This window comes from Falco peregrinus, chromosome 10 (genome assembly GCF_023634155.1).
Source record: "Falco peregrinus isolate bFalPer1 chromosome 10, bFalPer1.pri, whole genome shotgun sequence".
NCBI lineage: Eukaryota > Metazoa > Chordata > Aves > Falconiformes > Falconidae > Falco > Falco peregrinus.
The window spans coordinates 7,606,682-7,634,650 of record NC_073730.1 but is presented as its reverse complement, the minus strand read 5'-3'; the positions used below and the strand labels follow the sequence as shown (position 1 = coordinate 7,634,650).

General features: G+C 49.5%; 1 protein-coding gene across 9 annotated transcripts; it reads left to right on the top strand.

Annotated features, from left to right (window-relative positions):
- Positions 1–77: 77 nt before the first annotated feature.
- RGS8 (regulator of G protein signaling 8) lies at positions 78–27,934 on the top strand. Of its 9 annotated transcripts, none has more exons than XM_027778586.2 (7): positions 335–363; positions 6,952–7,010; positions 8,510–8,682; positions 10,944–11,045; positions 11,978–12,042; positions 20,345–20,511; positions 22,245–27,934. In XM_027778586.2, the coding sequence occupies exons 3-7, from the start codon at positions 8,645–8,647 to the stop codon at positions 22,425–22,427; spliced, it is 555 nt and encodes a 184-aa protein (XP_027634387.1). In that variant the 5' UTR covers positions 335–363; positions 6,952–7,010; positions 8,510–8,644; the 3' UTR covers positions 22,428–27,934. The 9 variants fall into 9 exon arrangements, with proteins under 9 accessions (XP_027634381.1, XP_027634387.1, XP_027634384.2 ...); XM_027778584.2 differs by lacking the exon at positions 335–363 and adding an exon at positions 6,585–6,866; XM_027778585.2 differs by lacking the exon at positions 335–363 and adding an exon at positions 6,665–6,683.
- The last annotated feature ends 35 nt before the right edge of the window (positions 27,935–27,969 follow it).

Sequence of the window (27,969 nt, the reverse complement as noted above, 5' to 3'; positions counted from 1 at the left end):
GCCAGCCTGCAGCAATAATGAGAGCAAGTCAGGCAGTGCCATCCTATACAAGCCTCTGTCTGCTCTGTGTGTGTGCATCTGCGAGAGTGCGCGCTCTCGCTCTCCTTTCTCCCCCTTCCCTCTCTTCCGTAACCCCCCTCCTTCCACCAGCTCTTGTTCTTTTCATGAGATACAGGGCTAGGGAGCCAGGAAAAGTGGCACAGTGCCGCTGCTCCTCCAGGGATAACTGTGGCCGGGCTGGGTCCTTTGCCCTCCCCGATGCACCGGGAGTCAGCAGACACTGTTCCTCAGGGTCCCAACCAGCCGTGTCCATCAAGCACCAAAAGCCACGTAGCCACCACCCTGCTGCCTGCTGCAAGACAGGTAAGAGCCAGGAGGCCCTTGGTGGGTGATGAGAGGCCCTGTGGTCCTTCGCTTGGCTACAAGTCCCCGGGGGAGGGGTTTTTACTTGCTCCTGCCCTGGTTTTCTGGGGGGAAGGATGGCTCCGCAGGCAAAGAGGGAGGGGAAGGGTGCTGTTCAGATGTCACCCCTATTAATGTCACGGTAGCGCTTCTCCCGGTGCATTAATCTTCCTGTGGCATCTTATGAATGGTCAAAGGGACACAGACATGGCTTCTAATTAACAGGCAGGGATAGAAAGCGGCGTATTCTTACGTTAAGCCCTGGGCTGACACAGGAGCGGGACTGGTTCTGGGGTGATCCCCATTTCAATGGGATTAGTGGTGGGCTTTGATGCTGGGAGAAAATATCAGTTTGTGCTGGTGCTTGCAGCTCTGAGATCATCACCATCTTTTCATCCCCCTCACCCCCCCACCCCTCCTCCCTTCGCTATTGTTGTTACTTTAAAATGGTGGGCTGTATTTCCTTTGGATAGTTGGGTATCTGTGTCTGACACCCGGGCTGAACGCCGGGGCTGAGCTAGTTAAAAGTAAGACTAATTGGAGCGAAAGGAGAACATGTTGGAGGCGAGAGAACTGCATTGAGCGGAGACTGTAGTGCAAACTCGCAGATGGCAGGAGCATGTGCACTCTTTGCGAGAAGAACAGGGGGCTAACCTGGGAGGGGGGGGGTGGGCGCTAACCTGAGGAGGGGGTCGTTTTCCTGCAGCCCTGACTATAACTCATGGAGATCCCTGTAGCGGTGAGGGTCATCTGTTTGCTGTTTGATGGCGGGGGGCGGGGGGAGAAATAAGCTGGTAGCTTGGCACAGCTAGGAAATACAAGGGACCCGTTGTGCTGGCATCTTCTCCCTGTGACTGATGATCGCTGCGCTGGGTGCCGGCAGAATGCAGTTGCATTCCTCCATCTGGGGAGCGTACACGCTGTGTAAAGCGCTGTGCTTTCACTGGCCTGCTTTGCTGCCCTTCTCAGAGATTCACTTGTTCCTGCAGCACTGTCCGCCCTGGCAGGGGAAGCCTGGCCGCCTGCCCTGCAGCCCTTCCATGTGGCTCTGGGTACGTGGCCCAGTCGTTCGGGCTTGACTGGTGCAGGCGCTGGCGGAGCTCGGTGTGCTCCGCTGTGCCCACTGGCAGGGCGCAGGCAAGGGCTGCCCACCGGTCTCCCAAGGAGAGACTGGTACTGGAGGCAGCAGATATTTTTATGAAAGAACCACCATCTGCTGGAGAAAGAGGATGAGCCTGTCTAACTCACTTCATTTATGTTTTAATTAAGGCTAGAGCAGCAGCCTCCAGAGAGGAAAGAGAAATCCCAGCTCACCCATGCAGTTAACTCTGGTTTTCGTCGTACAAATACCCATTCAGCTGCTCACATGTTTCAGGTTAAGCACGTGCTCAGGTGTTTTGCTGCAGAGGGAATGACCTCCCAGTGCCACATTGCATAGCTGTACAGCAGTTAAAATAGCCCCGAAATATCCTTGCTGGGGCACCTGGATGCCCCGTAACCCTGAGTCTTTGAAATAACAGTGATAAGAGGAAAGAAACACAGACCTTATCCATCATAAACGGATTTGTGAGTGCAACCCCAAGACCTTGGGGCTGATTTCTAGCATGGAATAAATGACTGGTTTAGTGTGTTCAGCTTGCAAAACGCAGGCTGCTTGCAAGCACCTTGAATGGTATCTCAGCAGAAAATTAACCCTGTCCATCAGCAAGCCTCAGTTCCTGGCCCGTGTCAAGCACCAGATCTCAATCAAAATGTGCTAGGGACAGAGCATCTGTGGTAGGGGATCTTTGCGGAGATCTGTCTCATCTGGGTGGATCTGTCTCGGCTTCCCAGCCACACACATCAACTGTGTTACAGACGCTGCCATATTGACAGCAGCAGCGATGCTGAAAGCTGGGAGGACTCCAAGGCTGCACAGAACAGCTCTGTGTCAACTCCAATCCTTTCTGCCTCCCTGCTCCACACTAAGAGCATCCTCTCCAACGCACACGCAGGGGCACCACCACGCTTCTTTACATGTAACTGCTCCTGGGCATGGGAGCATGTTTCCTCGGAGAACAATTATGAAATTGTAATAAAGTGCTTTAAAGGGGAAATTCTTCCCTTTGATGCCCGTCTCGAGAGCTGCCCCTCTCAGCCCGGAGCCTCCCACGCTGCTTAGCTGTTGGTTTTGTGTCCTACCTGCCTGGAGGAACTGGGGAGGGAGTGGGGACCACGCAGGCTGGGGCCAGGAGCCATCTCGCAGTGGAGGCATCTGTTCCACTGCTGCAATCGCGATGCCCAAGAGCCACAAACATGTCCAGGAGCCACTTTTATCATTGACACAGGAGAGAATTTAAATAGCTGCCATGCTCTCCAGCTGAGCCAGAGACGGAACTGTGGCTCACACTTTATGTAACTCATTTTTATTTTTAAACATAGTCTTTTATTTTCAAGGGGAGTTCAACTCAGTGGGTGTCTCCTATCTCCTGCCCTGCCTTGTTAGCGCACCTGCGGTGGCTTCTTTCATCAGCCCTCCATCCAGTATATCAGCTGCTTGGTTTCCTGCCTACCCCTGAAACTCCAGCTCTCACCTTCCAGGATTTCCTGCCTGCCTGGCCTGATGTGGAGAATGATTCGAGGTTTAAGGTGAATAGAAAAATTAACCCCTTAAAATCAGTCTGAGCCACGTCTGTGGACGTTTCCTGATGTTACTGGGGCTCCTTTATAGAAGGGGGAGCTGTTCTCATGGCTCTTCGCAAGTAAGACAAGCCTGTGGTTTGTTTTGCAGTGTGGGAAGCGATGTCACTTGTAATTCCTTCCTGCCAGGACAGTCACCTTGTGCTGCACCGAGTCTGTTTTCCCCTGGACCCTCAAACAAGCGGGCAGGCAGCGTGCCGCAAGGAGCAGAGCATTGCATGTCAGGTGGCAGTTACTAACAATTTTCTTCCAGCTTCCAGCTGCAAACAGTGGTGGAGAACAGCAGGCTCTGGAGATAAATTAATTACTGATTCAAATTACCTTGAGGTTGGACCCATATAGGTACCAGCCTGGATTCTGGATAAATTTGGAATGACCGCGTGTCAAGGGAGACCAAATGACACATCGTATCATGACAGCTTTGCTAGGGTTGCAAGTCACCTGGAGGCATGAGAGAATTCCCAAAGCAGCGACTGCTGTGGGAGGCAGCTGGCCTCGTGTAATTGGCATCTTGCAGTCACAGAGCCTCCATCACTGAGCATCTTCCAGAGAGATCACAGAGGCAGCAGAAGCTCATGAAAACATACCAAATCACGCCTTTACCTGTGGGGATGTAGCTGCCAACCATCACAGCCGTCTGAAGAAGCACTTTCTTGGCACTAGGGAAAAACCTCTTGGACTAGCAAGTTGTGAAGCACACCCTTGAACAAGCTCCTTGCAGCACGGTACTAGACAAGAGAGATGCTGGCACAGACCCAGGAAAAGTCACAAAGTAAGAGCAAACACAACCCCAAAGAAGTTCAAAGCCCTTGTGGTGTGGATCGCTGGAAATATGACAAGTCACGAAGTCAGAAATGAGAAGCAGAAGAGACAGTGGCAGGCTCGGTGTGATGGTTCGTTAAGCATAAAATAATGGAATCCCAGAGCAGCAGCAGACCCCCGAGGAAACAGAGTTAAGAGTGAGAAGACAGGGAGAAATCTGCTTAAATGTCAAGGTGAAGGACTTTATGGAAGCAAACCCATGGGAGATGTCAACCAAGCAAATGAGCTAGTCACTGTAGGCATCCTCTGGTCTTGCAGCTCCGATCTGAGAAGGGTGGCCAGCTGCCAGCCCTGGGGGGAGCATCCCTGTATCTGGGGAGGCAAAAGCCACACAGCTACCAGGCAGAGCTGCCTTCCTGGTCCTGCTGGACACGTGAGGACAGCTATACTGGAAGGAAGAGATGTCTTCAGGCCATGCAATTTTATCCAGCAGCTGAGGGGCAGAAACTGGGACCAAGTGAAACTAGTGGAGGTGTTTGGTCCGGAATAAGTTTTTTGGGGTGTAAAAAAAACCCTTGAGTGATGATCAGTGGACAAACCACACAGAATAGATGGGGAGACATTTAAAAATGTAGGGAAGTGTGAAAAGGACCCTGAAGATGGTGGGGAAGAAATTGATGTCCAGGGAACAGGCTGGCAAATTCCCTTCCACCCTGCCTGGTCACAGCCAACACTCCCAGCGCTGCACGTGTTCACCTCTTGTGTGTTTGCTGTTAGCAGGTCATGAGGAAATTGCTTTAAAGTATTTCTTGGAGAGATATAAAATTTTGGATGGGATTCAAGCCTAATATCAAAATGAGTTATTTTATTAAAAGCTTTTAAATAGAAGCTACAGAGTAGTCAGAAGCAGGAGAGCTATTTTAGAAGGAATTTGCCCTAAACCTCTCCTACTGCACAGAAGCTTTCTAAAATATTACCCAGTAAAAAACATAATTCCCTTTATCTCCAATTTAATTACATTTCCCGTAGTGCCTGTGTCAACACAGTTCACTTATTTTTGTTCTCTATTAGCTCGCACCTGGCCTGGGAAGATCTAGTCGTTCGTGGGTTGCTCCAGGATCTCACCGAGTCACGAGAAGGGTGTAGTGACGTACTGGAGGAGCAGGAACTGGGGTCTCTGTCCATACTGGCTATAGCTATGGGATGGTAGTATACAAAACTGGCATAAGAGCTGGAGGGGGAGCAGGAGCACTGGCGTGGTCCTCTGAGCTATCCCATCCAGAGTTAGTCGATCAGAGTTTTTGATCCATTTGAGACTGCAGCAAAGTCCAGGTATCTGGATAATGGACCAGAATTACCTAGAGCTTTGTCCATTGAACGTCTTGTGGACCTCCTCCACCCCACAATGCCTGTGTGTGTAAAGGAGATCTGAGGGATGTCCTGGAAGTATTACAAAATGTTGTCACTCGTGACATCCTGTGGTTGCCTAGAGAAAACCTGGAAATGTGAAAATGCATTAAAACAAAAATGACATGTAGAAGTTAAACTCTTGGTGACATTGTATTAAGTTTGGCTTAGGTTCGGGGCAAGGGCTGAAGCTAACTGTTATTTAACTTGAACAAACTGGCTTGTTGTACCAGAGGTGTATGAAGAATCTCAACCTTTGACCTTGGCTGAGAGGAGATCGTATCAGCCACGGCATTTTTTCAGTGCTTGTCTTCTGATAGCTGGAGACACAATTAGTCTGAGTCAGGATGACCTGGGCTTTGCGACACAGGGGGGATGGGAACAAGGCAAATATTTCCGTGCTGTGTTGAGCTGTGAAGGAGGGGATCCGAGCTGATGGTGGGCAGGGATCACTGCCTCAGTGCTTCTGATCCCTGTGCTTGTGTAGCAAGTTCTGCAGGACTCTGTCTCTCCCCAGGGATGTTGCCTGGTGATAACGTGCTATCTCAAGATATGCTTCCTGCTCTCAGCACCAGGGTGTCAGCCCCAGCAATGTTCTAGCAGAGGAGAGGCAGGTGACTACAATCTACCAGGAAAAAGGCAATGACTGCAGAGGACATTTTTTTTTTTTTTTTTTTTTTGGTCAATCAGCTTCACCAGGATCAAAAAAGCAATGGAGAGTCCATGGCTTGAGCTCTTGGTGACCCGCATCAGTGCCTGTGCAGCCTGCGCCATGCCTAGCTGATGGCTGGGCTAAGCCCAGAGCTGGGGGGCTGTGCTGCAGCCCCCCGTGTTGGTGCCATGGGTTAGGCTGTTAGAGTCACTGGGGTGCACTGGACATCCCACATACACTTTTTGGAGGATGGAGGTGTGGGTGCAGGAGAGAAAGAGGGAATCGGAGCCTATACCGTGGTGTGAGCGCACTGAGGGAGGTTGCAGGGATGCTGCTGTGGGGCAGGGAGCGAGCAGGGCTGCACACATCAGGTGGGAGATGGATGCAAGGGGTCAGTCACATTGCTGACTTGCCAGACGGATTTTTTTCTTCTGTCACCCCATGCCCTGCAGTAAGGACCTCCCTTGCCTGTTGCCAAAATTTTATTTGGCCCTGCTGACATCTAGGCTCTTTAATTAAACTCTCCCATCCCTTCTGTCTGTGGCAACTCCTGCTGATCTGTGATCTGAGGGCAGCAACCTTCCCTCAATCAGAGGAGCCGATTAAAGCGATGCAGGCGGATGCTTTATTCCAACATACCGAGGGTGACAACAGCGAGCGCTTTTGCAGGCATCCCCCCCCTCCCCACCCCCAGATGCTCCCTGCCAGCCTTTGGGATCCACCGCCCGTGCGGAGCGGTCCCCCATCCCCATCGTGGGAGAAGCCGGGGTTTTGCTGCCAGGTGGGCGAGGAGGGGAGCAGCGAGGCGTGCGGGGCCGGTGGGCTCCTCAGCGGCGCCGGCGATGAGCCGTGAGCGGTGGGAGCCGGCTGCGCAGCCCAGCCCAGGCTGCGGGCTTGAGGCTGCTCCGGGGTTTTGCTGGATGCGAGAGCTGCTCTGAGCTGCGCTGCTGCTGCCCGGAGAGAGGTGGGGAGGGGAGGGGTGTCGAGGTGTGACTTTCACCCCGCGCAGGGGGCTGTCTCTGAAGAAGACCGCTCTGCTCTCTCCCCAGAGCCTCTCCCAGCACGCTGTCGGCACAGACCCACCAGCAGAGAGGACAGGTCAAAGGCAGTGAGTATCGTTTTCTCTGTGTCTGTCCGCAGTGCCTCTGTGTTCAGTTTTTTCTGGCTTTCTCTGCATGTGAATGGATGGTCTTAATCCCTTGAAGCCCCTGAGACCTCATGTTTGGGTGGGTTTTTTTGTTTCTTTTGTTTTTTGGTTGTTTTTTTTAACCTTTATGCTGCTAATTTTTTCTATTGGGATGGCTTCTTAATCTTTGCTCAGGTGATCTCCTGAGGTGATGTGATAACCTGAATGTCATAATCACACCCCTCCCCTCCTGTCTCCCATGGAGAAACCCCCCAAAATACATCCATGCTGAGACTGGCAATTCTCCTTGACCGGGGTCCTGCGGTAGGAGGGGGAGGTAGGATGAATGATGGAGCAGGAGGCAAAAAACCCTCACCATGGACTCCTACTAGGACGCCTTTAGACGCCACATTATATTTCTAAAGTCATAACTGGCTTATTTGCAATCAGAGGCAATGCCTGTGGGTACGTCAGCCTAGCAGTGGGATTGCCTTCACGGGAAATACAGGTCTCGGCGTCCGTGAAGTCAGACAGACTTTGGGATGACAGGGAAGTTCGGTGCTGCTCAGCCGTGCAGGTTGCCGTTGCAAGGGCTGGCGAGCGGGTGGGAGCAGAGGCGAGCAGAAGGCTGTTTCATAACCGTACCCCAAAAAGCAGGATGGTAGGGGAGGCTGCAAGGGAGAGGGCACCGGCTCCGCTTTCAGCTGGCACATCAGAGCAGCAGTGGGAAAGAGGAGTAGGGGCTGCTGGACTCTAGGAAATCCTGTGCTGTGGCCTCACATGTGGGTGAGGCTGTTAATGAGGAAATTTTAAGGGGCTTAAGGAATTACAAGGATTGATTTCAGTTAAAGCACATCGAAGCAGTCGGTCAGGGTAGGGATTAAGGAAATGCACTCACTGGCATATAGCGCAATCCCAGTTCCATTAATTTAGTTGGGAAGAGGCTTTGTGTGTTTTTTAATGTAATCAAGTTTTAAAAGGGCTGTTGCGTTGAGCAGCCAAAGCTCTGGGATCTCCCCAGGCCCCAGCAGAGCAGGGTCCTGGCCTCTGCTCTCATCCATTCCTTTGTCTCTTCCTTGGTTGCTCCCTCTGGGCAAGAGGACGTGGAGGTTACCTGGAGCTTGGCCCTGTCCTAGCAAACAAGAACCCTTTGCCCTTTGCTTACTGTACGGTCCTGCTCTCTGTCCCATTGGTCTCCTGGCTGGTGGACCTCACCTTTTCTCTCTGATGTGAGATTTATTCAACCAGCTCCCTGTGTGCCAAAGCTCACGGGTGCCCTGCCAACCCTCTCTCCCTCCCTTCTTCCCTCCCTCCCTCCCTCTTGCAGACTGTGCATCTCCTTGGTGGCTCTCCGCAGGCTCCCGCCACCCCGAAGTGGAGGTGCTTTCTTTGAGTTATTTTGGTGTGAGTGCTTGAGCCTGTGATGGTGAAAGGACCAGCATCTGCAGACGCGTGAAGTCCTCCTGTTATTTTATTTGCAGTGCCAGCTTTTCCATGATGCCTGGCCAGTAACATCAGCCATGACCTGGAGGGACAGGGACAAGAGGTAGTTTGGTCTTCTTAGCGAGGTCAGCCCGGAGCTCTGCCTGTTGAGGAGAGACCTTCAGAGGTGTTGAATGATGAGTGCGATAATGCCAACTCCTGCCACTCCATGGTGAGCTGTGATGCCAAACTCAATTCACTTTAGACCTGAAGCTGGACTTAAGCCACGGTCCTGGTCTTAGAAGGAAATGCTGTCTCTCCTCTGTGATCATCCCTCAACTCTGAACGTCTTCCACTGAAAAACTGACCTTCCGCGCTAGGAGGCAAGGATCAAATGGGTTGAGAACAACCGGCCCTCCTTTTTTTTTTTTTTTTTTCAGAGGATTCTTTGATAGATTTTTTTTTTAAATGCCAGGACATGAAACAGTAAATCCCTCCTTCCTGCACTCCTGCCTCCTGCAAACAGCCCCGACTGCTGTCCAAGCCAGCCAGTTAAAGGGTTAACTATAACTGGATGCCTGAATGGCTGCCTTACTGATTCCACGGAGGTAACTGAAAAGACATGATGCATCCCTCACCCCTGCCCATCCTGTCGCTGTCTACCTTGTCCCCTCTTCCCTCCTGCCCTTCCCTTGCCTCTCTACCTCCTGCAGACCCAGTTTCTTTCCCTCTCTTTCTCCTGTGTCCTGTCTTGGAAGTCCTCGCCTAGAGATCAGTGTTCCATGAGAGACAAGCTCCTTGCTGGTGGCACAGCACCTCTGTCCCACACACGCCCTGCTGCAGTCCCTTGATCTCAGGCATCAGAGAGAAATCTGAGCAGCATTGCGGTAATGCATGTCACACCTCTTGCTGAGAAATTCGTGAGCCTGCTAGAACAAGCAGCGCAGGGAAGATAAAGGTTGGGGGTAGGAGGTATCAGGAAAGGTACCGGAAATATCCTATAGCAGACTGGGTGTCCATTTGAGCACAGCGGGTCCAGCATGCTCGGCCAGGAGCATGACGCTTTGCAGACAGTATTTCTGCACTGGTTGTTGGGGTTTATGCAGCGTAGCATCCCGAGGCCACCGGCTGCGGGCCCACAGATCAAGGCCGTGTGACAATTCCTGCGACTGAAGATCTCCAGTTTTTTGTGCTTGTTAAATGCTGTGAGCTGCCTGTGCTGCACCAGGGAGACACTCATTGCATTTAATTAACATTTAATTTGCTGTAAGATTACATTAAAATGTGCAATAATAGAAACTCTCTGAAGGGCGGGAGGAGAAGGGGGAAACAGGCGTGCTACAGATTGGCTCAGTCGCTGGTGCTGAAGTGTTCTGCAAGAATTACATATGGAAGGGGAAAAAATACCGTACTTCCCTCTGCAGTTACAGAAAGTATTTGGCATCTGTTTGGCAGCAGGGCTCAGAGAAGGGCTTTCTCCAGCCTGGAAGTGAGTCTAGCAGCTGAGAAGTGGAGACTGGGTCACTAAATCCTCCTCCTGTGGTCCAGAGGAGAGATGGCCTCCTTCCATGTCTGGGGAATCTAGCAGGAGAGATGCCCTTAGGCTGGAGAGGCAAATCACCGGCTCTGCCCTTCTAGAGACCACGTAAAACCATTAACTGCATCTATATGCCTTTGAGAGGAGACGATGCCAGCCCGTGTGATGCATGTGTGTTACGCGTCCCTCTCCCTTTGTGTTCCTCCCTGTCCCGGGGTTGCGTAACGAAGGATGCTGCAGGCGTGCTGGCTGTCCCGGGAAGGGGCTGGCAAGGATGCGAGGGGCTGGCAGATGAGCGAGGGCTCTGGGCTGGTTTGAAAATTGAAGGGAAAAAAAGCAATAAAGCCATTTTCTGCCTGGGTAAGCCTGTCAGGAAAGGGGCTGTCTTAGCCTGCTTATGTAACCCTGAGTCCGAAGGAGCTGCTCGGGATCGATCCTGGCCAGGGTCTGATGGCTCTGCAGCACAGGCTCACCTTACAGGTGCCTTACTCCCTCTCTTCTTCCTCCAGCCCCGTCCTGCCCTCAAGCCCCAGCATTTGTGCGCTTTCTGGCTCTGCTGGGTTGTGGTGACTGATTTCTGGTCTCGCTGCACTTTGCTCTCCTCCCACAGCTGACCAGAGCAGGTCTTTCCAAGAAACCATCCCAAAGCGCAGCCTTCAAAAGACTTTTTGGCAGTCAGGGCAGCTGAAGGACCGGTGGGGGTGAGCCTTCGCTGCTCTGGCGCTGTGTCTGTCCTTACCATCTGCCTGGCATCTTACTGGAGATGTTTCAGGGTCCCTCCCACAGATGAGGGAGCCAAGGGCACAGGTCTCATGAGGCACAGAGCCACTGAGTATTTTTGTTTTGGTTTGGTTTTTTTTGTTTGTTTGTTTTTTTGCCACTCTGGCTAGATTTATAATCATCATCTTCTTTGGTTTTCCCCTGCTTACACCCCTGCTCCCCCTCATCGACCGCAGGAACAGAGGGATGAGGACTCGCCTGGGCTGCCTGTCTCACAAATCAGACTCATATAATGATTTCACAGCTATTCTTCCGGACAAGCCCAACCGGGCTTTGAAGTGAGTATAGCTGCAGCATCCCACCCCAACCCCATTTCTGTCCTTCCCCTCCCTGCCCACCCACTCCCTCTAGTATTGTCTTCCTTTTATTGTACTTTGTGTAAGCCTTGACTGGTTCTTTTAGCCACAAGGAAGGAGGAAAACGAAACAGTGCTGAGACAGCAGGAACAGCCTCCAAAAATACCTGGATCATTGGGACGAGTTCTCCTGTGAGACAGGACACATGCACGATGCCTATTGCTGTATGTGGGACATGTCAGCACATATTTGAGGATGTAATTTCCCCCTCTGTCATCATAAATCAGTGTCTGAGCAGCTGACTCTGTATGAGAGGTGACCAGCAATTTCAGGTCACGGTCCTCTTTAGCTAAGCCTTGCTATTAAACGCTACCAAAAAGTCCTGTGTTAGTTTGTACAATGCTGAAGAGAGATGCTTCAGGCAATCCAGAGTCCCGATTTGGGATGAGCGGGATGAGATTCATCTGATCACAAGTCACTGCTTACATCTGAGCTAAGACTAACCTTCTTCTGAAAGTCAGGAAAGTAAACACTTCTGCAGGGGTGGGTTTCATTTCGCTTGACTTTTGCCTTTTACAGTATAAATGTCCACATCCGAACTTGTTCCCTGGGCCTCTGCTTAGAGCCAATGAGGAAAAGTTGGTCCCTTTTTGGGTGAGATTCATCTGGCCCGTTTTACCTGCCTACCTGGGGATGAGCGATGAGGACACTCAAGTCCCTGCAAGCCCCTTGGTATCTCCTCAGTGATTCTAAAGGCAGCCCAAGGTGACTTGCTCACCTGGAGACCTCTACATTGTAGACCTCCAAAGTAAGGGGAGAAGAATTCCAGCCTTCCTTGGTGTCCCTGTCAAACAGCCCCAGAGGGGGTCAGCGGCCGGGGGTTTTCTGTAACTTGCGTCTTCCTTTCTTTACAGAAGACTGTCGACAGAAGAAGCAACAAGATGGGCAGACTCTTTTGATGTCCTTTTGTCCCATAAATGTGAGTAGAGATTGAATTCTACCTTTTTTTGCCCCACATACCCTTAATACTGGTGGTAGCTAGGGCAAACGAAGCGTGCATTGCGTCAGACGGGAATGGTCCCTCGGGCAGCTGCTAGGCAGTGGTCACCGTCATTCATAAGCAGGATTTGTCCTCTGGTTAGGAGGTGAGGGAGTGACTTTCTGTGGGTTCCCATCCTGGCTTTGCTCCTGTCCGGCTGGGTGATCACAACAGAGAGCCATCACCCCATGGCCTGACCTTCTCCAGCTCCTGGGGGTGCACTGGGGGCAGCACCCCGAGGCTGTGGCCGTCTGTAGCACGTGCCCCTGGCTCCGGTCTTCTCACAGAAGCGCATGGCAGGTGCTTGGCTCACTAAAGCCCCTCGAGACTGGCACCACCAGTTCATTTCCCTCTCCCTCCAGCTGCTTTTCTGAGCTGCTGTGCAGGGACGCCGTGTTGAAGCGCAGCCTTTGCTGGGGCATCTACGACCCAGCAGCGTGTGGTCCGATAACCTTGAACACCTTGCTCCATAGCAGGGAAATCACACGTGGCAGCCCTTAGCAGAAGCTAATTTACAGTTAGTGCAAACCTGAAGATTTCGCATCCAGGAACCTTGTGCAAACATATAATCAGCGCACCTCGCTCCATTCAATAGATCAATCGTATCAGTTCTGTTCAGAAAATATTATTCTGCTTCACCAACACCTTCACGCTGAGAAATTATAAGAAAGACAGTGAAGTTCACAGTGTAGGTTCATTAATGTCTTTTCATGGAGAATAAAACAAGAGTGAGCCAAGGTTGGGGAAAAGTCACTGCGGGCAGTGAGCTGTTTTATCATGATAAGGAACTGCCTGGCTTTCTTAGAGATTCTGCTGCACTTATATTTGAAGACATTAAGTGTAGGATTATATTATTATTTTAAATAAAATGTCATTTTGCTGGATTTCTACTGAATTGACAACGGTTTTGGCAGGGAATTAAGTGACAACTTTGAACAGGCTGGCTGACCAAGGCAGAAAAAGCAATATGTAATTTTAGCAGCAGTATCTTGCTGAGATCACTGCTTTTGCAGGCAGTAGAAAAAAATACATGGTGGAGCTGGCTGTGGCTAAGGGGGAACATTTCTTGCATGGAAATTCAAAACAAGACGGGGATACGCACAGAGGCTATAGGGTGCCAGGGGGATGGGGAGGGGGGAGGACAGGATATTGCCATCAGTGTTCCTATTCTGTCCTTGAGCCCCTGTTCCTCCTTCACCAGTAAAAAAGTTGGAATTTTAGGTACAGACTGCAGCAAAAGTGCTTTGGTTACAAAAGCTGGTGAATTTAGGCATGTATGTGCTGACATTATACAGATTGTTCCCTCTTCAGCTGACTGCTGCAAATGCTAAATCAAACCTTGGTTCAATTATTTCGTCCAACAGCCTCCACAAGACTGTCTGTTTTTATTAATAAATTAGCCTTATAGAGTGATAAATGAGATATCAGAATTTTTCCTGTCTCTAGAACGGAAAGTAATTCTGATAACTCTGGCACTTAATGAAAAATATTCAGTTTCTAATAGCAACAGAAGGTGATCTTTAAAATTTAAATTAATCTTTTTTTTATCAGCAGCCATGGTGACATTGCCTAGTGATCAGTGACAAAAAAAATTTGTTGTTTAATAAACTGCACCTGAAGTTTCTGGATTTGCTAGCCTGGCAGTCAAGGGTTGTGATGATACAAATACAAAAGGCTCCGCTGAAACAGGAGTGTTATTTTAGTTACACTGGTTTAAAGGAGAGAAGAGCGTATATCCGTAAGAGGAATTATATGGTAAAATCATTGTGGTTTTGCTTATGTGTACTTGTCTTCAAAACACAGAAAAATTTGCCGAAGATCTATTATGAAAGCAGGATAAAAGACACTTTCGCTGTCAGAGATGTGCTGATGTTAGATGGGTAAGGGAGCCTTGTGCCTTCTCTGACCAACACTGGAGAGTAAGAAAAGCAGCGCCTGGCCTGCCTGCGTCTGTCTGTAGCGAAGCTGCCAGCTCATATTCTACTTTTAGTGCCAAGAGCAGGACAGAACTGTCTCAGTCTAATTTCTCTGTGACTGCCCAGGTGAACAGTATTAGCTGGGGGGAAATTTGAATTCATGCTTGGGGGCATGGGCTAAGCACCAGCTGGGCTCAGGGAGAATTTCCCCTGGGGGCTCAAAGCATCAGCAGGTAGACCACTTCTGCTTGACGCATCTGTCATAAACTCTTTCTTTGCTAGGTGGACAGTTCATCTGTTTTGGAAGGGAGATTGTGATGCCAATTTGAGGGGGTTGAGTGGCCCTTTCTGCTGCAGTTAGATATTACCGTCGTTTCGGGGCCCTTCCAGACAACTTGTTCTTTGGGGGAAAAAAGCAACCCCAGAGAGCTCAAGTTTTTGTGGGTAGTATTGCAAGGGGATGGACAGGTGCAAAAAGAGCTCCAAGGAGCAAGAAAGTGGATCAGAGCTCCTTAAAAACACTCTCTGAAGTGCCAGGGTGACCCCTTGTACAGGGAGCTCGCTCGCAGGGCTGCAGTGCTCTTCATGGGAAAACCAAAAGACTTACACTCTTCTGCTTCCTATTTTCATGAGTCTCCAAGAGGTTTCTAAATGGAAGTGATCTGAACAGGTACCATGCATCATACGGACTCTGTGAAGAGTGTCATTATGGTTGGTTTTGTCAAATAACCCTTGAAGTGTGATGGCCCTCTGGAGCCCCGCAACCTTCCCTCTCTTCCCTTTGTTTTAATGAACGGCCTCTGTAGGTAACATTTGATCCTGACATGCTGCTGGCTGGAAGCATCTTGAGTAGAGGATTGAAAACCCCTGGGTTTTGAAGCGGTTGTGCATCTCCAGAGATTCCCAGGCTGGGAAATGCTCCTCTGTATAGTCCACATAGCCTGATGTGGATTAATTCCCCAGTCATTTAAAGAATAATTTGTGTTGACATTAGCAAGAGACTGTGAGTAGGAAAGGCAGAAAGGTTCTCTCTGTCATACCCCCACCTTCCTTTTGCACTGGCTTTCGGATTTCAGCATCCCTCAGCCTAGCCCTTGTAGAGTAACCAGTGCTGAATGGTAGGACGCAGCTCAGCTCCGTTTCGTTGACAGCCCCAGCTGAACAGGTCAATGCAGTATCCTCCTTGGTTTTGCTAATGGGTGAAGCAAATCAGCTTGAAAACATAGGGTCAGCCAGTCAATTCCCTTTTTACGGGAGGAGCCTCGTCTGAGCTGACTGCAAGAGACGCAGGCGCTGCGCAGCAGTGTTCCCTTGGGTCAAGGCTTCCGAGTGTGGCAAGCAACAGGAGAGAGGAGTTTGATCCTACTTGTAGCAGGGAATTGGAAGAATAAGAGACAGATAGTATGTGGCAAGCTTCCTTGGGTGCTCAGGGAGCACAAGCAGTGGTTTTAACATGCTAGATTTTGACATTTTTTCCCATTTTGTGCCGGTACGGGTTAGCGGTGGCTCCCAGGGAAGTGGAGCTCAGTGTGGTCTGCAGAGTGTGTGTGCATGCATGTGAGTAACTGAGGAGTAATCCCCCCGCTGTGCCCATGCCCAAGAGGTACAGGCTGGTCAGCCAGATGGAGATTTCTTTTGACAGGCTGCTGGAGGGAAACACAAGCAATAGCATGTCTCATTCTGCATCCCTTGCGGGGCTGGACACATGGCTTGTCATTTGTCCAGAATCCAGCCGGACAGTCTGTCCTCAACCCTTAGTCACTTTTCAATGGAGCATCTGATGCAGAAAAACCTTTGCGCTGAATTTCCATTTTTATCTCAAGGGTGACTTTTTCCCCACCACCTCCTCCCACCATTTTTTGTGATCTCTGTGCTCTTCTGCCCAAACTTTATTGTTGTCCTCCTCCTTCTGTTGTCTACACATCGCTCCTCTTCCTACACAGCACAGGAATATCCCAGCCTACTCTTAGTTCTTTCTAAGCCAGAACAGCATTAGCATTAGCATTGTGCTGGTGACAGGCAGCTAACATTCAAGGAAGCCATGCTAAGCAGCAGTGAGAGCATGCACGTACGCCATACAGAACACTGTGGCCTTGTCTCTTCGGCCCTGGACCCAGCGTGCTCCATAGAGCTAATCCATCTATCTACCAGCCGCAGGGACTCTACCTTTATTCCCTACATGAAGCTCCGCTTGCCCCGATGGCGTTAAATGCGTGCATTAAATAAACGATCGTTGATCGCTTGCTTACTCCAGCAGCGGCTAATGCCTGGCTATTAAGCTGTCTGCCTGAATGATTTAAACCACTAAGCTCGGCCTCGCGTTGCTGAAGGTCACTTTGGTTAAGACTTGTGCTGTGTTTTGTGCTAGCCAGTTCAGCCCCTTCCTCCACAGCCCTTCTTGCTGGAAAGGATCTGCTCTCCATGGCCTGAAGAATAGTATTTGAATGGGATGTTGGGAGCATCCGAGCCCCAGTCGTTGATCTGCCTGGCTGATCTATAAAACACACATTCTGGTCATTGCCTAGTGCACAGGGGACCTGCAAGGTTACAGCCGTACGGTGCACTGCAAGATCTTGGGACGGGGTAATGTACAAGTACTTGCACAATCCTTCCTGACAATCCTCTCGTGCACTCCCTTGGTCTATTTGAATGGAGAGCAGGGCGTTTTGAGGCTACTATTTACACTGCAAAAGTAAAAAGCAAATGTCTTCCACTTTTTTCAGACTCTTGGCACTCAGTAGAAGAGCTCCATTTCTTTGCCTTCATCCTATCTACTCCATCAATACTGATTTACTCCTTTGGCTTCAAGCAAGGCTCACCACTCCTGAGTCAAATTCCTGAATGTGTCCAGTAGTTGTCTTGAAAGGCTGTGCACCCATACCAGTACGTGTCTGTCTTCTTGAATGGCCATGCCTTTAGGCTACATGGTAGGGATATCTTGTGCTGCTGCATCTGAAAGCTTCTAATCCTGCTTTTCATTTCTGTGCTTTTTCTGTAAAGCATACCTTTGGAATTGCACTTCTTAGGTGCTCTGACCATGTTCTGGGACACTTCAGGAGGCTGACTTAGTAGGTGATGTTCTCCTGCTCATATTGCACTGCATTCCAGTGCTGGTTGCCCCAGCAAAAAAGCTGTCCAGTTGGGTGGAGTGAGCTTTGAAACACTGATCATCCACCAGCGATGCTCCCCTAATAGCCTTCATGTGTAGGAGGAGATTAAAGTCAACATCCAGCTCAAATTCCAGCTCAGGTGGTGGCAGTTCCCATACCTAATTGCCCTCCTGCCCTTTCAATCAGATTTGTCATTGTTCCATGATCAGCTCGTGGGCAGTGATTTACCACTGCCCAGTCATCTGGGCCCACATCTCCAGCTGCCAGGCACAGCTGTAAGCACTGGCAGGCGGTCAAAGGCTGAAGATGAATTCTGTGCAAAGCCCTTGAGCCAAGGATGACCTCTCCTGCATCCAAGGCCTCCTCTGCAAGGTCCTCATGGGTCCAGCTTCATCTTTTCCTCAGAGGCTGTGAGGAGGGCATGACAGGTGTATATAAAGAAATAGAGAACAGCCAGACACTAGTATTTGTCTACCTGCTGCCTAAACTTACTTCAAGATAAAAAGGAGCTGATTGACATGAGGGCGGGAGGCAGAGCGCATGGAAACCTCCTGGTCCCAGGAGGGACCTGCTACGGCTGCTCCCCGGGGCAGGGCTGAAGGAAATGCCTTTCTCACTCATCAGTCATGACGTGCCCTTCTTTTTGCAGATATGCTATTTTGCAGATATTCTATTTGCCATGCAAAGCTGCTATTTCTACAAGTGATCCTCTGTCAGTGCTGGGGCTCTGGGGCTGTTGTAGAGGAAAGGATGGGAAAAAGGACCAGGACAGAGAAAGAGCAGCAAGACCTCTGCGGGGACACACAGTGGGGGCTGTACAATCATAGCAGTGTGCTTGGGTGCTGGAATATTTAACGTCAAACATCCTAGGGGCTAATGATATATACAACAACATACATCTCAGGCCACTGCTGCATTCTTGCTGTTGTACTTTCTTTACCGTGAAACCTGCCAGCCTGCTGTTGCATCTGCTCCTTTTCCTCCTGCAAAGACCCCCTGCTCTATTCTCAAGTCTTCCACTTGCTCCCACACAGGCCCTGTGAAATTTATAGGCATTTAGGGGTTTTGAAAAATATTTCTGTCTTTTAGATTTCAGGAAAGGGAGCAAGGGAGCAGGCCTAAAACATCTCCCTTATTCACCGTATTTATATATGGAGAGGCTGAAAGCAGCCATGGGCAGCATGATCCTGACAGGTACCCCGCTCACGGAGATGCCTTCGGCACTGTCTGCTCTGCAGGTTTCTCCGAAGCTAATGTCACATTATTGCCCCAGGCTTGAACCCACAGTTTGCACTGTTAATTGCTTTGCAGTGCTCATGGAGGAGAGCCCTGGTTTTGTCCACAGTAGCAATCTGAAACCCTGATCTTCTCCTAAAAGTGCATTAATTAAGAAGTGGCAGGATGAGTTGGTATGATCCTGCTATTCCTTGCTCTCCTGGGGCTGACGGGAGAAGCAAGCGTAGCTAGGACAGCATGTACCTGTTTTAGGTGCTGGTTGCTGTGCTCTTTGCGAGGCAGATTGCTGACAGAGCACTTAGCGGTGCGGAGCCCATTAATGAAGGAGTTTGGAGAAAGACAGAGGGGAGAGGTTTAGCCTGTAGTTTGGTCCTGTCTAGCCTAATATCTTCCCTGCCTTTCCTTTTGAGGATCTGGACAGCCAGACTTCCCTGCTGACTTACAAGCAGCCTGAAATACAATTGTTAGTTGCTGTTCAAAACCTGGGGCCATTACTTAGGGCTTGAGGCTCAGGACCTAAAGTTGAAAAAAAGATCTCCATGTTCTAAATTATTACCAGAAACAAGAGAATCAGGAATAGGATTAGGGCATACAGGGGAGAAAAAGGGCAATGTTACATTGCTGCTTCTCCTGGCGTACCTGGTGCTGGCAAGAAAACAAGGACAAAGCCGTAGGGGAGTTTGTGATGGATCCTGTGACACTGGCCAGCCCTGTCCCTGGTGGGCTGGGGCTTGGTGTGGACATGTGGAAATGACCCACACCAAGTATCAGGCGTCACCCCACGGGCTCCATCCCAGCTCCCACACTCCCTGCCACGGGAGGAAGGAGGGAAGGCAGCACTGCCGAGATCTCCCGCAGCAGAAAGGGCAGGTGGAGCCCCCAGACCCCAGCACTGCAGGAGTTCAGGTCCTACAGATCCTCGTCAGTCTTTGTCCGTCCCTGCCAGGCACACGTGCACTTGCTCCTCTCACACCTTTGGGGAGTCTGACCTTGCCGAGTGTGTTCCCAACTCCATCAATATTTTTAGACACTTGCTTGGAAGTAGCCAGTGCTGACTCAGGAGATTTCCAGTCATAAACTACAAATACTCAGGCCCTATAGAAAAAGACCAGGAAAAGGAACTCATTACTGGAAAAAAAAAAAAATTAGGAGCCAAATTTATCCCAAGACTAAAGAAAGGAGAAAGGGCATGTGTGAAACCTTCAGCTACTTCAACTCTACTGGTGCCAGGGAAAGGAAATAAAAAACAATAGCTGTGTCCATAAATATGCCCAGGCAGGGGTTTAAGAGGACACAGACTGCCTAGTAAAACTTTCCACATTTCCAATCTGCCCCGGCTGACTCAGATTACATTAGGGAAATGTCACAATTGCTAAGCATTAACAAGTGATAAGAACACTTTTACCACTGACTAGACAAGTAGTAATTATGTCGCGTCCTTTCCCTCTCCCCTTTATTGTAGCTGTAACAGTTAGACTCTCCGAGATCCTTCCTCTGTTTAAATAAGAACTAAAAATATGTCACAAGGCAATAAAGCAAAGTGACAGAAAACACGGGAGTCAAGTCCACAGACGGTATGTTTTATTAAAGGTTTTTCTTAATGACAGATAGGACACTACAAAGTGTCACATTAACATGCACAAGATGCTGTGGCCAAGAGACTGTAGTGTTGAAGCCTGATGTTTTCAAGAGGAATTTTTCAAAGGTTAGGTGCCCCAATCTTGAAGAAAGACTTTTGCCATGTTAGTTGGCAGAACACTTTTTTCAGAGCAACAGCAAATGGTGTTTGACTTGGTGGCAGCTCATGAGAGTCCAGCTGATGTGATGGTGTAAATTATGGACACATCCTGGGATTGCAGACCTCAGGAGAAAAATCAAATGGTCTTTGATAAGCAGGGGTGGATGGAGGGATGTCTGTTGAAGAGGCTGCTCCCTGCCCTCTTTCTCCTCCTGTTGCCACTCCCCATGTCTTTTTTGCAGATGGGCTGGCTGCTTTCCGTGCTTTCCTGAAGACAGAGTTCAGTGAGGAAAACCTGGAGTTCTGGCTCGCCTGTGAGGACTTCAAGAAGACCCGCTCAGCAGCCAAGCTGGCCTCCAAGGCTCAGCGGATCTTCGAGGAGTTCATCGATGTGCAGGCTCCTCGAGAGGTGGGTATGCCAGCACCCCGGGTAGGCAGAGCATCCCTGCGGCGTGGGGAGCGAGTCCGTCTCCCCATGCTGGGACCCGTGACGGGTCGAGGAGCACTCTCTCCCCTCCCAGAGGTGATGGTGAGGAGCGGGTAAGGGGGACGGCAATGCCATCCTGCCTGATGCTGCTGCCACCGCTGCTTGTGGTGACTCATTCCCTAGGGAGGGCAACTACTTTGATGGCACTAAATTAGTCATAGTCAGTGAGTTCACTGGCAAACACAACCTACATTTCCTAACCTCTATGAGCTTCCTAGGAGTATTTCACCTTGCTCCTGTTATTTGCTATCAATCCCCCAAGCAGGCTATTGGGCTGATTTCTTGCAGGACATTTTGCACAGAAGCAACCCACAAATGACTAACTTGTTAACTCTCCAGGGAGGAGTGTTTATCTGCTGACTAACTCCCAACTCAATTAGACCTCCTGAAAGATACAAGCAATAGCTCAGAGCTGAAAAAAAGTGCAGTCACAACCTGAAGCCTGGAATTGTTAAGTCCTTTTTCAAGTACTGACAGGCTGATGTGACCATCAGATCCTGCATCGTGATGTTGAGTTGTGTTATTGTATTCGTAACACAGCCAGGAGGGTGCTGTCCTCCTTCCTGCTAGATTGCTTGGGTTCTTGTCACGATACAGCTGCCTGCAAGGGATCCCCCCAGAAGGACTCTCTTTATTCCATCTTGGAACTAGAAGGGATGATGTGAGGCCACTGAGAAGCACCCAGAGCTACACTGAGGGGTGTGGGTGCTTTTGGGGCACGCTTCAACCCCCATCGCCTTCGGCGAGTGTCTTCCTGCTCTTATTCGTGAAGCTGGGTGAGATTTCAGATTCAGGACCGCAGCGCTGAATCTGGGTTAGAAATGTGAGCGCAGGTTGGCTGGGGTCTTTCCTAAAATCTGGTCCTATTGTCAGCGTTTTGGCGTGCTAGAATGTGAAATGACCCTTGAGTGACACAGAGAGCTGATCTATACTGCTGCCATCCCAGTTAAGGCAGACAGCTTTACTTGCTAGACTCCTTTAAGTTTGGACGCTGGGATAATAACAACGAATAAGGACTTTTCAGCCAGGTTTTAAACAATAGCCCTACCCAAGGGTGACTGCTTTGCTAGGGAAAGAAAACAGGAAAGCTCAGGTTGTTGGCTTTGCAAACAAGCGGCAGTCATAACAGGAGGGTGGTTTGTTTTTTAAAGTCCCTGCTCGAGACATTGTAACACCAAGCTGTTATGGGAAAAATCAAACAATTTATTTTATAACAACAGAGTTTAGAAACATTTAATAAGAATGGACCAGTAGTTTAAACCCAGCTGAAAGTTCATTCACCCTTACATTGGGCATGGAGTGAAGAGTAAAAGAAGCGGAGAAACCTTGGTCGACAGGAGAGAGTTTAGGCTGAGTCAGCATGTTTAGAAGATGCGCTACATAAACCTGTGTGTAAGAGCATGAATAAAGGTAATTTGATTTCAGAGGTGCTCAGATCACTATAAATCTAGCTCTACTTTTCCAAATTTGGGGCAGGATTCATAACACTGGGTTGCTGAACCCCACAGAGTTTGGGAGGGGCTGTTTAGGCATGGCCCAAGGGTAGGACCTTGGTCCTGCTGCCGCTTCTCCAGCCACAGCTGAGACAAAATGTGCCATTTGAAGCAGGCAAACCGGTCACTTGGTACCAAACTCTCTTCTGCTACTTTCCCCAGGTGAACATAGACTTCCAGACACGGGAGCTGACAAGAAGAAATATGCAGGAACCCTCCCTCTCTTGCTTTGACCAAGCTCAGGGGAAGGTGCACAGCCTGATGGAGAAAGACTCTTACCCCAGGTTCCTGAGATCCAAAATTTACACAGACCTGCTGTCTCAAACCCAGAGGAGGCTCAGCTAGAGCAGCAATGGGGCCCTCAGAAACCATGTGCTTCCCACAACAGCCAAAACCGATGTCTAAATGTGAAACTCTCTTGGTGTTAAAAGCAGCGGGAATGGGAAAAGAGGGAGAAGGGGAAGGGGAGGCTTCCAGAGTGTGATCCAGATGCGGTATTAGAACTCTGAGATTCTGTGATATTTTTTTTTTTTCTTTTTTTCTTCTGGTTAATGGTAGCATCTTGCAGTTCTTGCCTCTCTCTAGCACAAACCCATAATCCTCTCTAGTCACAGGGTCATCTGTGGGGAAAGCAGGTTTCCTTTAAAATTACTACGTTGGTTTGTGCGTAAATAATGCCACTGCATCTTTTCCATCCTTCCAGACATCTTTTAGAAGGGCCCTAAGGGCGGTTCTGACACTTGTGATATCAAATCCAGTCCAAAGCGTTGTCTCACACGCTGGCTGCTGGTGTCTGGATCCAGAGACCGTGAGGAGGGAAAGAGGGAAGGGAGAGAGAAGGCAAAGGCACATGAATCATGCCACTTCACGGAGCAGAAACCATCAATGAACTCAGCTCACTTTTTGATTTTGGTTGCACACCTTATGACACCAGCTGCTACCCTGTCACAGCCCCTTATCTTCCAGGGGTGGAGGAGTTATTTTCCATAAGACTGTCGAGAAGCTGAGTTTTTCTCATGAGGAAGGTAATCCCAAAAGTTCTCGCTAGACTTTGTCGGGCAAGTCTTCTAGTGTGAATGATTGTTTTTCATTAATACTATTTATTTGTACTGTAGTTCAGCCTGGAGGCCCCAGTCGTCACTGAGGCTCCGTTGTGCTAGGCACAGTACCAAAACCTAACACAGAGAAGCTCCTGGCCGCCACAGACATTAACAGGCTTGGTGGCTTCTTGGGAACAACCTGCCAGCTGTTGGGAAAGAGTCGAGAGAAGGAATGTCTCATCTGCCCCACGCTGAGGTGTAAGAAGAGCACAAGACCTCTCTGCTATGGCAGATAACATTTTTCCTGTAGTACCTGACCCGTGCGTGGCAGGGAGAGGTAACCTGCAAAATCACAATTGCATTATCTTTGTTATTTACTGATTATTGACTGTTGTCGTTACCTACCGATTGTCCACTGTGGGTTCAATGCCATGCAAAGAACTACTAAAGACACAGACCCTGCTGCATGGTGCTTGCTTAAAAACAGGACCCGGGGGAGCAGTGTCCAGGTGTGAAGTGCTCTTTGGCCCTGTTCCCATAGCCTAGATAGCCAGCCACAGGAGAAGGTTCTGTGTGGCACCTCCTCTGTGCTGTGCAAGGACACGTACCATCTGAAGGCTCCATTCCCATGGCACCGCTGACCCAGCTCATCGGCTGTCAGATCCTTGCAGTATTCTCTGGTGGAGATGCAGACAGCCCATCCGTGGAGTGGAGCCTACAGACCAGAGGTCTGTTTTCTTAGTTTTATGAAGGCCTGGAAAGTGACCCCACAGATCTTTTCCTCTCTCAGTCATCCACAGATTGGAGGCTGTGAACCTCTGCTCTAGTTGAGGGCGGTGGGTAGGTTTGATGCAACAGAAAACTGATAGTAAAGATTTAGTGTAGCATGGTGTAAACTAGGTAGAGTGAATTCTAAAGGTAAGCTTAACATGCTTGGAATGAGATACAAAAAGCTTGCTTGGACTTGGCAGTCTTGGGTTAATGGTTGGATTTGGTGATCTTAAAGGTCTTTCCCAACCTAAATGACTCTGTGACTCTGTGATATTGACTGTCTATGCATCAGGTAGGAAATAGGTTTTGAGGCTTTTTGTAAGGATGCTGTGCAGGACATTAGGACAAACAGGTTTAGGATCAAGATAGAGATGGTAAGCAAGTTTGGTTTATTCTGGAGATCTATTCCTGAGGTGTCTAAGACACTAAAATCTTTTGCAGTACAAGTGCAAAATTTATGCTGGGTAGGGAAACCTGCTTTTCAGTACCTTGTTGGTCAGCTCTAGAATTCTCCAGTTCTTTGGTGGGCAAATACCATCTCCAGCTGACTGGCCAGAAAGAGCAGCATGCTGTGGCATCGTGAACCAGTGTTCCTGCTGGTCCTCCAGCCCTGCCAGGCAGCTTGAGAAGCAGGGGCTGGAGCATGGCGAGAGATGTTGCCACGCTCAGGCTCAACAACACATCTTTTGGAACTGTTGAGGTATGCCAGGTCCATAATGTCACGCGTCCAGAGAGACAAAGCTCCAGGTCTGGATGTTACTTTGCAGATCTCGCTGTGGCAGCTTCATGCAAACTTCTTTGCTGCTTATTTGAAGGAGGAACAAGCAAGGTCTGGAAAATACTCCAGGTTTGCCACAATTCATCCAAGGGGTCTACATTGTGCAGTAGCTCAACTGGGCACCTGTTCATGGGCCCGTAGCTTTATGGCAAACAAAGTACCTGGCACAGAAGGTCTAGTGGGACACGTGTCTGAGCAAACTTGTGCAATGATCTGGAAGAAGTCAAAGAGAAGCAAAGGATGCAGAGCCTGCATGCAGCGGCTGTCCCTGCGGGTATCTGGGCTATAGGAAATGGAACAGAGCCATACCACCTGCACAGCCCCCTCCTGCCATAGGTGAAAGGGAAGGAGGAGGGCAAATACCCCACACTGAGGTGAAACACTCTCAATGCTTGACCTGCAAGTGAGGATGCAAAGTCCCTGAGGGGCTGGAAGAACTCTCCTTTCTGAGAAATACGTCTACCACGCCTGCGTAACACAGGATGGACTGGCATCTCTCAGGGTCACAGGCTGCTTCGGCTGGAGTAGTTACCCTTGAGACGCCCTGCAGTGCCAGTGGTACCCAGTGTCGCTGCAACCGCAAAATGGCACAGCGACGGGTGATCGAACCGCTGCAACGGGGCAGCTCAGCTTCCCAGTGCTGGGGCGTCAGACAAGCTGTGTTGCAAGGGACGAAGGGAGGCCACCTTGTCTGGCCCTGCCTTCCTCCGTTTCAGCCTCCTCTTGACTGCACATGCAAAAAGCATCCCAGTGCTGCCCTGGATGTGAGAGACGGCAGCAGCAACAGGCTTATGCCGTCCTTGCTTTTAAAAAGAAGCCAGAACGCCATATTATCTGCCTTGTTAAAACCCACCGATACACCTTCTGGGTGGGCTTGGATGATGCTGACCTCTAGTGCCAGCTGATTCATCCCAGACAAGGCTTTTCAGCCAAGTGCCCTGCAGCCACCCATGGCGGTGAGGGTCACAGAGACAACCAGGCGATGAGGAAACAGCAGAAACAAGATATTTATGTTGAGGAATGAGGAGCAGACTCAGAAGTGAGGACAATTCCCAGACTTCCCTGACGGCTACAACAGCTGGTCCTGTTCAGAGTGTGGCTCTGGGAAGCCCAGGAGGTAGCATCTCTCAGCAAGCTCCTCCAGCATTGGTGCTGTCATCCTGAATTTCAGTTTGTGTCAGAACACAAAAAGTTTTGGGAAAAACTTCAAAGTAGCCAACACGCTGTGAAAACCAAGCTCCCCCCTCTCCTCCATCGACCTGGGGAATTGCTTTGAGTGGGTGCACTCGCAGATGCCATTGCTGCAATGCTGACAGGAACTGCATTGATGCTGGTTGATGTAGGAGAAGTTTTTTGCCCGTTAAATTGGTGCCAGATAATATCCTCCATGGGAAACATCCTGGAGCACAGAGTGGAGCAAAAGTATCGTCTGAGGCATATGAGTCTGTCATGGTTATTTTTGTTGCTGCTTTTACAGTTTGTCTCTCTTGAAGGAAAGCAGACCAGTTATTTAAAGTAATTTTTTTCTTTTTAAAACAAGAAATTGGCACCAGCTGCTTCTTTTATGACAAATGTCAGTCTGAAGTGAATTAAAATAGGCAGCTTATAGCTCTTCCCCTTAAACCAGGGGCTGATTAGGGAAATAATGACTGAGCCAAAGCTTCGGAAAGCACTGAGTGATGACTAATCCCCATCAAGGACAAACATCCTATCTTTGATTCATCTCTTACTGATGTGAAAGGGATATTCATAACTTACAAACCCGATTTCCCCTCTCCGCAAGCACACACCTCCAAAATTTTCCTCCTGTTTCAAGTAATGTCAGTGTGCACCATCATATAAAGAGCAGAAAAAAAAAATTGTTTTGCTCAGCTCTTTTTATTCTGCTCCCAAGTCCTTTGACAGCAAAAGGGAAGAGGAGTTTACAAATTGCCTTTCCCTTTTCTATAAGCTTCAGGTGGTGTTAAGTCCAGAAGCAGATGCAGAACTCCAATCTGCTTTGAATTTCTCCTGCTTTGGCCCATCGGCCAAGTTTGGGATGATTTCCATCGCTTGTATTGGACTTGTTAATGTACCGATGGGTACCTGCCCCCCACGCTGGGCAGGTGTGATGGGCAAAGTCCCGCTAGTCTAAGTAGGGGAGGGAAATAGGGGTGTGTGTCTGCCGGTGTGGGTGGGTGACAGTGCATGCGACTTTGTGTGTATGTTATTTAGTGTCTTCTACTAGAGAAGCTTTTCTGAGCCATAGATGTGCATGTTAAAATAGGAGAATTAGGCATAATGACATAAAATGAGATTTTTAGCCAGTGTTGTGTTCACCTTGTGTGTAAGTTTGACTAGTAATAAGAGACATAAAACTCTGCTAAGCTTCCAGTTACCCGTAAGAGCACATGTATCAAACTGAACTGAATGTTCACTGATAGACACAAAACCAAAATGTTTACAGCATTCAGAGCAATAGCAAAGCATACCTCATGCCAGTCCTGGAGTGCCTCTCACCCGTTGCTGCAAGCTCTCCCCTCCCTGGGGGCTTCTTGCTTCTCCCTCCAATCCCCCTTTCTTCAGTCCTGTCCTTGTGGTCTTCCTTCCTCCTCCTCCTCCTTATGGTTTCCTCCCTGAAGCACTCCTGTCCCTGCCAGCCTTCCTCACCACCAGCACTCTTTGTCCCCATATATCTGAGCCTGGGTCTCATAACCTCCTCCCATGCCCTTGTGTTTGTGTACCCTCCATCCCCATCCTCTCTTCTTTAGCTTTTACTTCTGCAGATGCTTGTCTCTGGTCTTGCCATCCCTCTCCTACATGCCTCCTACTGCCACTATAAAGCTCCTAATAGCTGTTCCTTGCCCATTATATAAGAAGAAAATGCTTCACATAATTTCTGCATTATCTTTCATTCCTGGGGCTGCTGCGGTTGTCTTCTTCCTTGGTATTTTGTTTTTTTCCGGCATTGAAGCTTTATAGCACAGAACTGGAATTAAAGTACATTTTGTTGCTAGACCAGGATGCTTTTCTCTACCCCACACACCCTGGGCTTTGCAGAGGCTTGTCTTGTCCCCGCTGTTGCATTGTCTACTTCCATCGGCGCTCCACGTGCCGTGCTTGTGGCAGGGGCTGGCTGGTTGAGAGGGCAGCCGTGCTGCACAGGGGCAGCGGCTGCTTTGGCAGGGTCTCAGCTGTGCTTCCTCTTAGCTTTCCGATATAAAAACCAGAGTGTAAATAAAGGTGTGTGTGTTGTATTTCCTTAGTAAAGTCAATCGTTCTGCTCTGTGCCTCCTCTTGGTTTCACTGGAGGGAGTTA

Bases quoted from the DNA above. Each gene is read 5' to 3' on its own strand.
- RGS8 (XM_027778581.2), top strand. From the start codon at position 6,513: ATGCAGGCGGATGCTTTATTCCAACATACCGAGGGTGACAACAGCGAG. The intron at 6,684-6,951 runs GTGGGCGAGGAG...CTCTCTCCCCAG, and splicing joins AGCCGGGGTTTTGCTGCCAG to AGCCTCTCCCAGCACGCTGT. The intron at 12,043-20,344 runs GTGAGTAGAGAT...TCTTTTTTGCAG, and splicing joins TGTCCTTTTGTCCCATAAAT to ATGGGCTGGCTGCTTTCCGT.